The sequence below is a fragment of the Mixophyes fleayi genome, chromosome 3, assembly GCF_038048845.1.
Source record: "Mixophyes fleayi isolate aMixFle1 chromosome 3, aMixFle1.hap1, whole genome shotgun sequence".
Taxonomy (NCBI): domain Eukaryota; kingdom Metazoa; phylum Chordata; class Amphibia; order Anura; family Limnodynastidae; genus Mixophyes; species Mixophyes fleayi.
Genome location: NC_134404.1, coordinates 347,316,837 through 347,332,895, shown reverse-complemented (window position 1 = coordinate 347,332,895; position 16,059 = coordinate 347,316,837). Strand labels below are relative to the sequence as shown.

At 43.8% G+C, this 16,059-nt stretch overlaps 1 protein-coding gene across 1 annotated transcript; it reads right to left on the bottom strand.

Moving 5' to 3' along the window:
* Window positions 1–14,166: 14,166 nt before the first annotated feature.
* On the bottom strand, window positions 14,167–15,820 carry SLC35B2 (solute carrier family 35 member B2). Its single transcript, XM_075200779.1, has 2 exons — window positions 15,625–15,820; window positions 14,167–15,469 (listed from the first exon to the last, which is right to left on the bottom strand). The coding sequence occupies exons 1-2, from the start codon at window positions 15,793–15,795 to the stop codon at window positions 14,531–14,533; spliced, it is 1,110 nt and encodes a 369-aa protein (XP_075056880.1). The 5' UTR covers window positions 15,796–15,820; the 3' UTR covers window positions 14,167–14,530.
* Window positions 15,821–16,059: the final 239 nt, after the last annotated feature.

Genomic DNA, 16,059 nt, shown 5'->3' with positions numbered 1-16,059 from the left:
TACCCCCTTCAAAATGCAAGTCCTTGCAGTAAACTCTGTTCATCTGGCAAAGTCCCTGGAGCAAGGACAAGACATCCTTTCCAAACTCAGTATCTGACCATAACTTAATCTATCCTCCACCTAAAGCAGCTCCACTAAGCCTCAAAGGGCGAGACCACCTTCTCCAGAATGCTCGACGGTGAGGAGCTGCATGTCTGGGATGACCCACCTATGACAACCTGAAAGTATCTTTCCTCTACCATTGGGCCCACCGTTCCCAAAGGAACTAGGATCTGCCCACAACTTTTGTTGTAGGCCTAGACCTGTTGTCAACCAGTTTTAAAGTTTCAAAATTGCTCTTCATCAAGTTGCTTATTTGGAGTCTAGTTCTGCACTTATTTTCCAATGGTTTACTCATAAACATTCTAGCTTTAACTATTAGACTGCATCTGAGCTAGAATTACTTCTACTAGACTGTCAACGTAGTACAGAATTTGGGTACCAGCGGACATGAACTGTAGTGTTAGCTTGCTCTCGCAGTCCGCTCTAAGGTTCCCCAGTGATCTCAAGTTAGCACAACCTGTTTACATGTTTCAGGATTGATCTTTAACCATTTTACAAATATTTTAAAATGCTGCTGTTTTTCACTAGGAAATGTTAATTTAAGTGCTGGTATCATAAATGCTTATTTCAGAAAAACCCCTCTTTCCCTAAATTTTCATGTCCCACCCTCCTCCCCCTCACCTTGGTCCCATTAATTTGCTTCTACCCTTTTTTTTTTTCTTCCTCCCTCAATCTTTCCCTACCTCTCTTCCCCTGTCGCACTCCCTCCCTATTCATTTTTGCTAGTGCGCAAATGTTTATCATTGCAAATGTACTGAGGTTTGTATTGGAAATGAACTGATGCAGGAGGAGGGAGATCATTTTTTTAAAAAATTATTTTTTTTACACTGTAAAGCCAGTTAACTTGTGCTGAACTCTAAATTAGGGTCAGTATGGACAGGGGGGACCCAGCCACACTCCTCCCCCCATTGTCCACGTGGGCCATATGCCTATTATTTGGCTCCTAGTCCTGCAGTCTCTGGGGTTCCCGGGACTTACCCAGTCTTTCCCTTCTTGTGGTTAATGTGGAAGTTACAAACTTGAGATCTAGACTCCAATCGGCTTGTTCCCCTCCGAGGTGTATTGCAGTCACTTTAAAGGATTGTTATCGGTTGGTGAAGTGTCAGCCATACAAATATGGAAGACCTTTAGTCACAGCCCCTACCTGAGCTACACACCCTTTTCAATGCCCCACCTCCTACTCTAATTAACCATAGGGTGCTCCTACCTCTGAGGCCCGTCCGCTCCAACAATAAAGTCTTTATTATACTTTGACGACCTCTCACCAAAGCCATTTTCAACATTTTGGAATGTCAGCTCGCAAGTGTCCAGTTTACAACTTGGGGGAACAACATTAGGGACAAACCTCCTGTGGTCCCTAAGATTGCCCTTCTCTGGGTTGTAGGCTGTGGCCAGTATCAGATTGCCGCTTCCGGGTTAAATGTTTATACTGTTCACCGTTAAACGATGCCCTACGTACTGGACTTCTATCTTCCCCATCAGGTATTTGTCTGCTCAGTTGGTGAGCCCTGCCTCTCGAATCTTCCCTAAAACCTGCTCTAGGTGGTGTAAATGGTTGTACCAGGTGATACTATAGATGGCTGTGACATCTAAGCTGAGAGAAACTGTTGAACTCCTCCAGCTGGTGATCTGCTGGAAAGTGGCTGATGCATTCTTCATCCTTTATATGAGCAGACTCAGAATAATAAAGACAAAGGGATGTATCTTGTTAGACAGAAGGAGGCTAAGAAGGTGATCAGATGTGTAAAGGCACAAGCTGAAGAGAAAAACAAAAGGAGGAATAATAAGACTAAAGACAGAGTTAGAGTCTTGTTGAGGGAGACAAGGTAATAACAGTTCATCTTAATAGTTATTTTTGCTCAGTGCTCACTGCAGAAAGAGGGAGGAAGGGACCACAGTTAAGTTACAAGTATACTCATAAAAATGAGGTAGATACAAGTACATTTACAGAGGAGAAGGTCCTAACAGAGCTCTCAAAACTGAGAGTGGATAAATCAATGGGGCCAGATGGGATACATCCAAGGATACTAAATGAGATTAAAGGGGGTGCTGGTAACACCATTAACAGAATAATTCAATCAGCCAGTAGATACAGGAGTAAGTCCAGAGAACTGGAAAAGAGCGAATGTAGTCCCACTGCACAAAGTGGAAGCAAGGAAGAGGCAACTACAGACCAGTGAGCCTTACATCAGTAGTAGGGAGATTGATGGAAACACTCTTAAAACAAAGAATTGTAGAATATCTCAAATCTATTAATTTACAGGATCCCAAACAGAATGAATTTACTGGGGGAGACCATCTTATTGACTTTTTTTTTTTACTGGGTGACTAAAGTAATAGATCAAGGGGGGTCGTAGATTTAACTTTAGTAAGGCTTTAATCACTGTACCTCATTGCAGACTGTTAAATAAACTTGAAAGCTTGGGACTGGATTCGAAGATGGTTGAATGGATAAGATCTTGGTTGCTGGATAGAAAACAGAGAGTTATAGTAAATGTAGTGCCGTCACAGGAGGGAAAGGTTACCAGTGGAGTACACCAGGGATCTGTACTTTGACCGGTGCTTTTTAATATCTTTATTAGTGACATTGCATATTGAATTGAAGGGATAGTACGCCTTTTTGCAGAGGACACAAAGATATGCAACAGGGTAGTCACCAGGAGGGGTAAAACAAATGATCTTTGATCTAAGTAGACTGCAGGAGTGGTCCAGAGAGTGGCAACTACAGTTTAATGCCAAAAAATGCAAAATCATACGCTTGGGTCTCAAAGTCTAAATATAATATTAAGGGCACTATAATGGAAACTACTGAGGAGGAAAGAGATCTAGCAGTCACTATTTCAGGTGACTTAAAGGCAGGTAAGTAATGTAACAAAGCAATGAGGAAGGTAAGTCAGATGCTTGGTTGTATAGGGAGAGGAATCAGTAGCAGATGAAATAAGTAATAATACCACAGTATAGGTCATTGGTACGGCCTCATCTAGAATACTGTGTTCAGTTCTGGAGGCCGTATCTCCAGAAGGATATAAATACACTAGAGACTGCACAATCAATGGTGCATGGTCTACAGCACCCAACGTACCCAGAAAGACTAAAAGACCTTAATATGTATAGTTTGGAGAAGAGAAGGGAAAGAGGGGACATGAGAGAAACGTTCAAATACATCAAAGGTTTCAACAAGGTGCAGGAGGGAAACATTCTACAAAGGAAGAGCAGTATTAGAACACGAGGACATGTACTGACACTGGGGGGAGAGAAGTATTAGAACACGAGGACATGTACTGACACTGGGGGGAAGAGAAGTATTAGAACACGAGGACATGTACTGACACTGGTGGGAAGTAGGTTCAGAGGAAATGTGAGGAAAAACTACTTCACATAAAGGGTAGTGGATAAGTGGAATAGCCTCTCATCAGAGGTGGTAGAGGGTAATACAGTAGAGCAATTTAAACATGCTTGGGATAGACATAAGGATATTCTTACAAAAATTAAAGGGCCAAATAGGTTAAAAAAATAAATGGGCAGACTAGATGGGCCAAGCTGTTCTTATCTGCCGTCAAATTCTAGGTTTCTAAGCGTCATAACCCTAAACTCGTACAAGCTGAAGGGGTGGAATATGCCAGTACTCTTTACTCAAGTTGAAGATGGAAATGTACCCGGCTTCTGCTGACTCATCTCAGGCCATCAATATAGGTCATCGGACAGGTGTCAATCTATGTAAAACTTTTGTTGATTTGACCAAGTCAATGGAGACTGTATATGGACTGTGGGATGCCTTGGATAACGTTTAACTCAATGAGGTGCCCATACTTAGAAATATAGAATTTGACAGCAGATAAGAACCGCTTGGCCCATTTAGTCTGCCCATTGTTTTATTAACCTATGGTAACCTCAAACCTTATTTGATCCTGTTTTAAGGGGACCACACGAATGCACGTGGTATTGAAAAAGTGTTTTTACAGGAAGGGGGAGGAGTTGTGTGTAGTCCACAGTCATTTGGCATAAACACTGTCCCGATATGAAATCTCAAAAAGTCTGGAGGTTTAATAAATTTCAAAGACATTATAAGGAATTTGTAGAACTCTGCAGTATCCACAAGAGGTCACTCACTGTCTTCATTACCTTCACTTTCAAGGCAATGGGAATAGAAACAATAACGGATCACTGGATTACAATAAGGAAATGACACCGGGACTGTCTGTATTACATGTGTCCTGAGAGTGAGGGGACACCGGGACTGTCTGTATTACATGTGTCCTGAGAGTGAGGGGACACCGGGACTGTCTGTATTACATGTGTCCTGAGAGTGAGGGGACACCGGGACTGTCTGTATTACATGTGTCCTGAGAGTGAGGGGACACCGGGACTGTCTGTATTACATGTGTCCTGAGAGTGAGGGGACACCGGGACTGTCTGTATTACATGTGTCCTGAGAGTGAGGGGACACCGGGACTGTCTGTATTACATGTGTCCTGAGAGTGAGTGGACACCGGGACTGTCTGTATTACATGTGTCCTGAGAGTGAGAGGACACCGGGACTGTCTGTATTACATGTGTCCTGAGAGTGAGGGGACACCGGGACTGTCTGTATTACATGTGTCCTGAGAGTAAGGGGACCCCGGGACTGTCTGTATTACATGTGTCCCGAGAGTGAGGGGACACCGGGACTGTCTGTATTATGTGTCCCGAGAGTGAGGAGACACCGGGACTGTCTGTATTACATGTGTCCTGAGAGTGAGGGGACACCGGGACTGTCTGTATTACATGTGTCCCGAGAGTGAGGGGACACCGGGACTGTCTGTATTACATGTGTCCTGAGAGTGAGAGGACACCGGGACTGTCTGTATTACATGTGTCCTGATAGTGAGAGGACACAGGGACTGTCTGTATTACATGTGTCCTGAGAGTCAGGGAACACCGGGACTGTCTGTATTACATGTGTCCTGAGAGTGAGGGGACACCGGGACTGTCTGTATTACATGTGTCCCGAGAGTGAGGGGACACCGGGACTGTCTGTATTACATGTGTCCCGAGAGTGAGGGGACACGGGACTGTCTGTATTATGTGTCCCGAGAGTGAGGAGACACCGGGACTGTCTGTATTACATGTGTCCCGAGAGTGAGGGGACACCGGGACTGTCTGTATTACATGTGTCCCGAGAGTGAGGGGACACCGGGACTGTCTGTATTACATGTGTCCCGAGAGTGAGGGGACACCGGGACTGTCTGTATTACATGTGTCCTGAGAGTGAGGGGACACCGGGACTGTCTGTATTACATGTGTCCTGAGAGTGAGGGGACACCTGGACTGTCTGTATTACATGTGTCCCGAGAGTGAGGGGACACCGGGACTGTCTGTATTATGTGTCCCGGGAGTGAGGAGACACCGGGACTGTCTGTATTACATGTGTCCTGAGAGTGAGGGGACACCGGGACTGTCTGTATTACATGTGTCCTGAGAGTGAGGGGACACCGGGACTGTCTGTATTATATGTGTCCTGAGAGTGAGGGGACACGGGACTGTCTGTATTATGTGTCCCGAGAGTGAGGAGACCCCGGGACTGTCTGTATTACATGTGTCCTGAGAGTGAGGGGACACGGGACTGTCTGTATTACATGTGTCCTGAGAGTGAGGGGACACCGGGACTGTCTGTATTACATGTGTCCTGAGAGTGAGGGGACACCGGGACTGTCTGTATTACATGTGTCCTGAGAGTGAGGGGACACCGGGACTGTCTGTATTACATGTGTCCTGAGAGTGAGGGGACACCGGGACTGTCTGTATTACATGTGTCCTGAGAGTGAGGGTACACCGGGACTGTCTGTATTACATGTGTCCTGAGAGTGAGGGGACACCGGGACTGTCTGTATTACATGTGTCCTGAGAGTGAGGGTACACCGGGACTGTCTGTATTACATGTGTCCTGAGAGTGAGGGGACACCGGGACTGTCTGTATTACATGTGTCCTGAGAGTAAGGGGACCCCGGGACTGTCTGTATTACATGTGTCCCGAGAGTGAGGGGACACCGGGACTGTCTGTATTATGTGTCCCGAGAGTGAGGAGACACCGGGACTGTCTGTATTACATGTGTCCTGAGAGTGAGGGGACACCGGGACTGTCTATATTACATGTGTCCTGAGAGTGAGGGGACACCGGGACTGTCTGTATTACATGTGTCCTGAGAGTGAGGGGACACCGGGACTGTCTGTATTACATGTGTCCTGAGAGTGAGGGGACATCAGGACTGTCTGTATTACGTATAAATAAAACAAATGTAAGGAAAAAGATGGCGCTGATGGTGTAAATACTCAAAGTCTACAAAGTCAATTATAGCATCAAAATGTCCTCAAAGTTGAATAATGATATAACATCAAACGACCAAAACTTAGGAAATAATGATGATGATGATGTTATTCTTCTATGCTTGATCCAATCCTCTAATATTGATCTCATAGATGAACATGAAAAAGAAACGAAGAAACATACATAGCGTAACCTGTAAATTCCGATGTAACACAGGAAGCTATCCCTATAATGCCCGTGTATAGATAATAGTACACATGCACCACGTGATAGGGGAAAATTTCCTTAACCCCTTTTGGGTGTACACTTACTAGAAGTAGTGAAATTTCAAGCATTGAACCAAACAGAAAATGCTCCTCCTGTGACAAACTCCTTCAAATACGAATATCCACTTTTTTTTGTGACACAAAAAATTGTGTTTATCTTGTGAAGTGTACATGTGGCCTACAATATATAGGGAGGACGGGTAGAAGATTAAAAGAGAGATGGAATGAGCATGTGAGGAATGTCAAAAAAGGCTATGAGAATCATTCATTATCTCTCCATGTTAAAAATCAACATCAATGTGATATAAATTCCATTAAGATGTTCTGTGGTTTAAAAAAAGTCAGTGGACACTGGCATAAGAAAGAATCTATTAATGATTTAGCAAAGGCCGAAATGAAAATGATCTTTTCTATGGGTACTTTGGCCCCAAGAGGTCTTAATGTTGATTTTGAAGTGAAATGGTTCCTGGAATGAAAGTGAGACTATCTATTGGAACCTAGTTATTTATTTGTATTGGATTGGTAATGTGTCTGTTATCTCACATTTTCTCCTCCTTAACATATAAATATTTTATACGTTTTTTCCAATACCCTCCCCTTAGCTAATATATAGTATCCATATCTCTGTTTATGAGCTGCTGACCATGCTATTTTTAGTCCTTAGTGTGTTTTTCCACACCCATTTATTAGTGTTTTTTATTCATGAGATGGGTTTTAGTTTAGTAATGAGGCGTATGAGCTTCAAATATGTTGTCAACACTTTGTTGATATGGATCTATTTGAGTATGATGGGATCCATTGGGATAGGGTTCTGGATTTTATATGGAGAAACCATTTGAAAGGTTTTTTGTTTTTAAGTTTTTTCTTTCAAGTTTTGTGCTTTTATATTGGTTTGAGGGTTTATTATATGGATATGCAAGTATTTATTAGAATTAAAATTGTACAGAGGATTCGGAGGAAGTCTATGATTGGTCCGGATGTAAGATAAAAGACTGTCATTTTGTTCATTCACCACGCCTTGATAAAGATTTACAATCGAAACGCGTCGGTGGACGGGGGTGAGTGACGTCATACGCACACAGCGGAGATTCCATCCGTCGTCCCTTCTCTTCATACAGCGTTGATCGCGGAAGTGTTACCCGGGACACAGCTGGCGATATTGGACTTACCATCAATCACGCTTGTTTTGAAAGGAAGGACGGTAAGAGTCCATCTATCTCCGTTGTAGCAGGGCTCAGTGCTATGATATTTTCAATTGCTTTTTTATATATGTGATGTTTTTATGTGTGGAAATTAAATGTGAAGATTTTACACTATGGAGCATATACTTTTTTCCCTTCTCCGGTTCCTATTTTGATGGAGTGGATATTCGTATTTGAAGGAGTTTGTCACAGGAGGAGCATTTTCTGTTTGGTTCAATGCTTGAAATTTCACTACTTCTAGTAAGTGTACACCCTTAAGGGGTTAAGGAAATTTTCCCCTATCACGTGGTGCATGTGTACTATTATCTACACACGGGCATTATAGGGATAGCTTCCTGTGTTACATCGGAATTTACAGGTTACGCTATGTATGTTTCTTCGTTTCTTTTCATGTTCATCTATGAGATCAATATTAGAGGATTGGATCAAGCATAGAAGAATAACATCATCATCATTATTTCCGGAATTTTGGTCGTTTGATGTTGTATCATTATTCAACTTTGAGGACATTTTGATGCTATAATTGACTTTGTAGACTTTGAGTATTTACACCATCAGCGCCATCTTTTTCCTTACATTTGTTTTATTTATATGTTTTTCTAGTACCATTGGGGATTGTGTACTGTAAGGTGAGAGGCTGCTTTTGGGTCTCATAGCGCAGGTATACCTCATATTTGTGATTGGTTGTCTGTATTACGTGTCCTGAGAGTAAGAGGACACCAGGACTGTCTGTATTGCATGTGTCCTGAGAGTGAGGGGACACCGGTACTGTCTGTATTATATATATATCATTTTATCTAATATATAAATGCTTAGTGGCGTCTGTGTGTGTGTGGAAAATAAAAACCAAGTTGCAGCGCCACCTGCTGGGCAGTTATACACTGACCTACTAAATTCTTAGTGTGTGTGGGAAAAAAAAATTCAAAAAGGGCTGAAATTTGGTAGGGCTCAAACTCATTTTCGTGAGGTAATTTTACCTCATGAACACACATGTGTAGAGGCGTGCATTAGTGTGTGTGTGTGTGTGGAAAAAACTATTTTCTCAGAAAGGGCTCATCCAATTGACCTGAAATTTGGTATACTGACATTATTTGACAAAAAAATTAGAATAGTCAAGTCAGTTAACTTCCATCATCCCCCCTTCCCCCCGTGGGAGGGGTAGTAAAGGCTAAATTTACGAGTTGAGGGGTCAAACTCATTTTCGTGAGGTAATTTTACCTCATGAACACACATTAAAAAGGCCGCTTGTGTCGGGAACTAACGCTCTTCCCCTGAGGAGGCCTGGGCAAGGTCCAAATCCATGACAAGAACCTTTTTAAGACCTTAGCTTGATTTGACTAGAATGCATGAGTATCATGCACGGGTTAACTTGTATTATATATGTCATTAGACAAATCTCTGTATTGACTTTGTGGTGAGCAAATTATGTATAAATATTTTCAAAGCCGCCTTTTTTCCATTGTAAAGAAACCGTTATTCTAACCGCTCCTTGTAATGTAACCCTTCCATTCCAGTTCTCCTGGGTGACTCTTACGTGATCTACTGACATATACATTGGTAAGATCATGTTTGCATCATCTGCATTTATCCCACTGTTTAGCCATTGCAGGATTTTATTTGCCTTTGCAGTGCTGACTGAAACTTTATAAGTTATGAAGGAGTTCTTAAGTCTAAGCCATAGTGTTCCATCAAAAGTAAACTTAGCTCCTCTAGCACACATAGGTGGAGGCCATCTGAGCAACGCGCCTTGTCAGGTTTAATTTTCTTTAAGGTGTAACCGCACCTCCTCCTGTGCTAGATCAGTAACATTAAACAATGAGCAGACACAAACTGTTTCCTGACACTTGTGCCTCCTTTGTGAATACAGACGCAAGTAATTAAACCAGCGTTTCCGTCATCTTCATTTAGTGGCCTAACAATACATTGCTATAGACCTATTTACTGTACACAGTGTGGTCAAAGTGGAGATTTAGAAGTGGCGTCATTGAAAATGTAAGTAACTGAAACGAAGGAAGTAGAAGTGACGGTATGACATACTGCTGTATACATACATATACACACACAGATGGAAGTGACTGGATTGTGATAGGGTTACAATAAAGGCAGTAGAAGTAGTGTGTATGACATACCCCCATATACTCCCCACCTCCAGCACTGTGTATATACACTGATCAGACGCAAAATTAAAACCACTGACAAGTGAACTGGGAATGAGATGACCCCAGGATGCACTATGGGAAGAAGGCAGCCGGCGGAGGCAGTGTGATGCTCTGGGCAATGTTCTGCTGGAAAACCTTGGGTCCTGGCATTCATGTGGATGTTACTTTGACACGTACCACCTACCTAAACACTGTTGTAGATCAAGTACACCTCTATTCCCAGATGGCAGTGGCCTCTTTCTGCAGGATAATGCGCCCTCCACACTGCAAAACTTGTTCAGGAATGGTTTGAGGAACATGACAAAGAGTTCAAGGTGTTGACTTGGCCTCCAAATTCCCCAGATCTCACTCTGATCGACCATCTGTGGGATGTGCTGGAAAAACAAGTCCGAGCCATGGAGGCCCCACCTCACAATTTACAGGACTTAAAGGATCTGCTGCTAACGTCTTGGTGCCAGATACCAATGGACACCTTGAGAGGTCTTGTGTAAATCGTACCTTGATGGGGCAGAGCTGTTTTGGCGGCACAAGGGGGACCTACACAATATTAGGCAGGTGCTTTAATGTTGTGGCTGATCTGTATATGTGTGTGTATAATGTAAGTGACTGGAATGTGATAGTGTTACAATGTAGCAGTATGACGTACCCGTTTACCAGCCCACTTACACTACTGACTGTATATAACCAATCCTTGCTAGCTGTAGCAATCCATGTTTTGCACTTTGTTTCCTTTTTTTATACATAGTTTGCTACAGTCCTTGTATTCCCATATTAATTTTCTGTCCCTTCAAGGTTTAAACAATTTCAAAGCTCTATTTTCCATTTTTGCTTCAACTACTTCTCTAACCAAATTGTTGGCTTTTTATTACTAGAAATTCTTACTAGATGGCATATACTTAGAGGAGGACTGAGTTGTTTGGTCCTATCTTTAGGTCTTACATTTCTATTAATATAAATACAATAGATTATATCTATAGTGTGACCGTAAATGGTTCAAAGTCCACCTTAGTTACGTAGAGGAGACAGCTACACCAGTGCTCATGGTCAGATTCTTGCATAGATCACGGTTACAAATGAACCCGTGCATGTAAACAAGACATACTTAAGAAGAGATAAAAGCTCCACTGGATCAAGCAAGTTTATAGTATGCACTCACAGAATATCTGTCCCATCCTACATCAACATATAATTGCAGATCCTCCTCATAGGCATAAAGAGTCAAAATCAGGTTACATATCAACAACAGTGTCCCAGCAACGTGTTTCACTAATAATGGCTATTGACATGTGTTGCTGGGATACTGTTCTGCATATAAATGGAGGTCTGTCTCTGTCTTCCAATGAGGAAAATCTGGAATTCTGTGCTTAAAAGATTTGGTTTATCGAATGAAGCTTATGGGGCAGATTTAATTGGTCACAATGTTCCTCAGAACATCGCGTTTTAGTACCGTTTATATGGTAAAAAGTAATGATTAGTTTTGCTCACAACGCTATGGGGTGTCAGCAAAAGTGAGCGGTATTTCCGCTAAATTATTATTATTTTTTTTAAATCACCACGTACTGTCTCACGGCCACACTGCGATTCTTTTTTTAGAATTGAATCTGCCCTCTCTTCTTTGACATCGCCTTCAGATTGCATAAGAATATACCCACAATGCACCTCCTTATCCCCTCTTCTAACCCCTCCCCTTTCCTATCCTTCCTAACATGCTACATCCTGCCATATTCACCACCCAGTCATGTCTTCCATCCAGCCAGGCCTCCGTTATACCCACTATATCACACTGCACCTCTCCTAGCCTTCCTATACATGCTACATCCTGCCATATTCACCACCCAGTCATGTCTTCCATCCAGTCAGGCCTCCGTTATACCCACTATATCACACTGCACCTCTCCTAGCCTTCCTATACATGCTACATCCTGCCATATTCACCACCCAGTCATGTCTTCCATCCAGCCAGGCCTCCGTTATACCCACTATATCACACTGCACCTCTCCTAGCCTTCCTATACATGCTACATCCTGCCATATTCACCACCCAGTCATGTCTTCCATCCAGCCAGGCCTCCGTTATACCCACTATATCACACTGCACCTCTCCTAGCCTTCCTATACATGCTACATCCTGCCATATTCACCACCCAGTCATGTCTTCCATCCAGTCAAGTCTCCGTTATACCCACTATATCACACTGCACCTCTCCTAGCCTTCCTATACATGCTACATCCTGCCATATTCACCACGCAGTCATGTCTTCCATCCAGCCAGGCCTCCGTTATACCCACTATATCACACTGCACCTCTCCTAGCCTTCCTATACATGCTACATCCTGCCATATTCACCACCCAGTCATGTCTTCCATCCAGTCAAGTCTCCGTTATACCCACTATATCACACTGCACCTCTCCTAGCCTTCCTATACATGCTACATCCTGCCATATTCACCACCCAGTCATGTCTTCCATCCAGTCAGGCCTCCGTTATACCCACTATATCACACTGCACCTCTCCTAGCCTTCCTATACATGCTACATCCTGCCATATTCACCACCCAGTCATGTCTTCCATCCAGCCAGGCCTCCGTTATACCCACTATATCACACTGCACCTCTCCTAGCCTTCCTATACATGCTACATCCTGCCATATTCACCACCCAGTCATGTCTTCCATCCAGCCAGGCCTCCGTTATACCCACTATATCACACTGCACCTCTCCCAGCCTTCCTATACATGCTACATCCTGCCATATTCACCACCCAGTCATGTCTTCCATCCAGTCAGGCCTCCGTTATACCCACTATATCACACTGCACCTCTCCCAGCCTTCCTATACATGCTACATCCTGCCATATTCACCACCCAGTCATGTCTTCCATCCAGTCAGGCCTCCGTTATACCCACTATATCACACTGCACCTCTCCCAGCCTTCCTATACATGCTACATCCTGCCATATTCACCACCCAGTCATGTCTTCCATCCAGTCAGGCCTCCGTTATACCCACTATATCACACTGCACCTCTCCCAGCCTTCCTATACATGCTACATCCTGCCATATTCACCACCCAGTCATGTCTTCCATCCAGCCAGGCCTCCGTTATACCCACTATATCACACTGCACCTCTCCTAGCCTTCCTATACATGCTACATCAGCCCAGTTCTCAACAAAGGCAAATATGGCGAGCGTCTTCGATGTGCTGGCTCTGTATTACAGCATAGGCAGAGCACCAGGACCATGGCTGCTCCTCACCCTCACGCATGTTAGTATTAATAGATAATATTTGTATAGGTGGTACTGCAGCTATAACAGCCTTGTTCAATTTGCAATAGACAGATAGAAATGAATGTGTGATTGCTGTCTGTAATACAGATTGGCACCTTTAAGCAATGCTATAACATAACTCATTGCCTGCACCCATCGGAGGCAGCACCAATATTCATGAGACTATGAATACCACAAGCCGCTATATGTGTGTAAGTGGCACCTGTACCAGTCTGCGTGATAACCTGGTGCCATTACAGTCAGGGAGCGGAGTGGATTGACAGCTCTAGAATTAGTGTTGTTCTAGAGGTATTACGTTACTTTCTCATACAGATTATAAGTGTACCTCGCTGCTGGGAATAGGCATTCCTCATGTTGTTGTGTTTATATGTTCTGTTCTCACTTCCATGGTTCCTATGAATTGACAGACTACATTATTATGTATATAGGCCCAGCCCAGAAAATGACAGCCTCCACTGTGGGTGTGTAAGGTGCCGGGGGCCCTTAATAAGGCCACAGGACATATTGGTGGGGGCCTGGGTGCTGATCATCAGGAGAGAGCGCAGTAACAAAGTCATCATCTTACGTTCTACTTGTAAATGCTGTAGAAAGCCCTCCCCCCTCCCCTCCCCTCCCTCCTTCGAACCTGCCCCTATTCCATCCCATTCCCCTACACTAGAGCCATCTCCCTCTTCCTTTGCTCTCATCGTGTTTTCGTTGCTGGATGGAGGGTGCACAGGACAGATGATCATTGGTGAGATCCATGTAAAGACCTTAAAACTCTGCACTAAACAAAATCTTCTAATGGTACTTTGTCATTTAAGGGTAGAAAGAAAGTTAGGAGAGCATGTAAAAGAAAGGATCTGTCAACATTATGTACCGTTTAATAATGCAGTACATTCTGGTCCTCAATTAAAATAATCAAAAAAAAAATAATCAAAAAATAAAAAAATCACAAATATAAATTTTCCGGACTTTACATGTCCTGCGTAGAGTCTGCGTTTACAGCAGCAGTAAAAGATTTGACTGTCCTAACTATGGCCCAGCATTATGTTCAGACAGCGGCTCCACGTGACCGCCAGCGCACCCAAGACACACCAGAGAGAGAAAGTTGTTAAACAACACGGAGCTCTCAGCTGTCCATCCATCTGTTTGACAAGGCCCCATTTAATGGGTCAATAATACATAGTAGATGTGTCATTGATTTCACAAAGGATTAAGCTCCATTTTACACCTTCTGCACCACCGGGGTATCGGCCGCCTTCCTCCCCTTTTTCTTCATCCTGCCTCGGGCATAGACACGTAAAAATAAGGCAAGGAAAACCACTGCCACCCCCACGGCTCCAACTGGGCTGACAGGGTGGCCGTAGAGGAGACAAGACAGGAGGATGGCCAAAGCCTGCCGTAGAGTCATGATTATCGTAAAAATAGCTGCCCCAAATTTGTTAATGGTGTAAAAGATGAAGAGTTGGCCAAAAGCTGAGCAAACCGATAGTAGGCCTGCATGGAAAGCGAAATCTGGGTGTCGGGTCATGAAGCGAATAGACTCCTGCAGAGCACCCTGTTCCAGCAGAGAGAAGACTGTGAAGAGGCAGGAGAAGAGGTTCACCCCAAACATCATCTGTACAGAGGACATCTTGTACTTAAAGAGAGAGTCCTGCCAGTTGGACGTGAAGCTGTCAAACACGATATAACCCACCAGAATTACCACTCCGGAAAAGGTGGTGACTCCAGAAGGACGATAATTTTCTCCATTAGACAGTAAGAACATACTGACCCCGACTGAAATCAGAACAGCAGTAAAATACTCCCAGTACTCGTAGCTCTTGTGCGAGACCAGTTTTCCCATCAGCATGACCGGGATGACCTTGGATGCTTTGGCCAAGACCTGAGTGGGGAAACTGATGAACTTGAGTGCCTCATATTGACACCAGCTGCTAAGGATGTTGGAGAGAGAGGCAAAGGAGTATTTGTACATGGGGGCCCCGTGACGCGGCTGCTTGGTGAAAGCGCAGTAAATTCCAGCCACCGTGAGAGCTAGGATACGGTTCATGAACACCAAGAATTGAGAGTCTCTGAACTTTTCTCCTGGGATCCCAGGCTCTGTAGTAATATAGGTACGGGTCATTACACGCTCTTGTAGCACGCCCCATGTCAGGTACGAGATCTGTGTTAAGACAGTAAATAACAAGACACTTTAAGAACGTAATTGGTAAATGAATGGATTTGTCGCCATGTCCGTCACCCTACTTACCCCTTGTAGACCAAGTTATTAGGCACACCTATTCCCCCATTACACACCCACTTCTCTCAGGCTCTCACCTGTAGTCCGGCAGCACAGAAGAGCAGCTTCAGAAGTTGTTGGCTGGTGGAAGGGTCGCCTTCTACTCGAGTCGTGGCCGAAGGTTCTTCAGGAACCACAGACTTTGATTCATGCCCAAATACGCAGGATTTTACCATAGGGAAGCAGATCCCCCGACCTACGGTAAACATGGATAATGAGTGAGATGGAGAACACTAAATAGAGCTGGCTATAAATAATACAAAGGTTAGAGAGTGTGAGCATGTGGACATCTTGTGTTACTAGGAGTAAAGCGATGGGACAGTCGACCTTACATGCAACAGGGGGTAACCCTGTGTAACCGCTAATTCATGTTTCAGTGATTCAATGTACGGACACATATAATAGAGGGTTAAAGATAAACTGACGTAGACTGTTAATCATAAGTGTATGGGAGACCCCCCCCTGAACCCCAA

Excerpts from the sequence above, each read along its gene's own strand:
- SLC35B2 (XM_075200779.1), bottom strand. The coding sequence starts at position 15,795 with ATGTTTACCGTAGGTCGGGGGATCTGCTTCCCTATGGTAAAATCCTGC. Across the intron at positions 15,470-15,624 it reads TCTGTGCTGCCGGACTACAG|ATCTCGTACCTGACATGGGG; the intron begins GTGAGAGCCTGA and ends GTCTTAACACAG.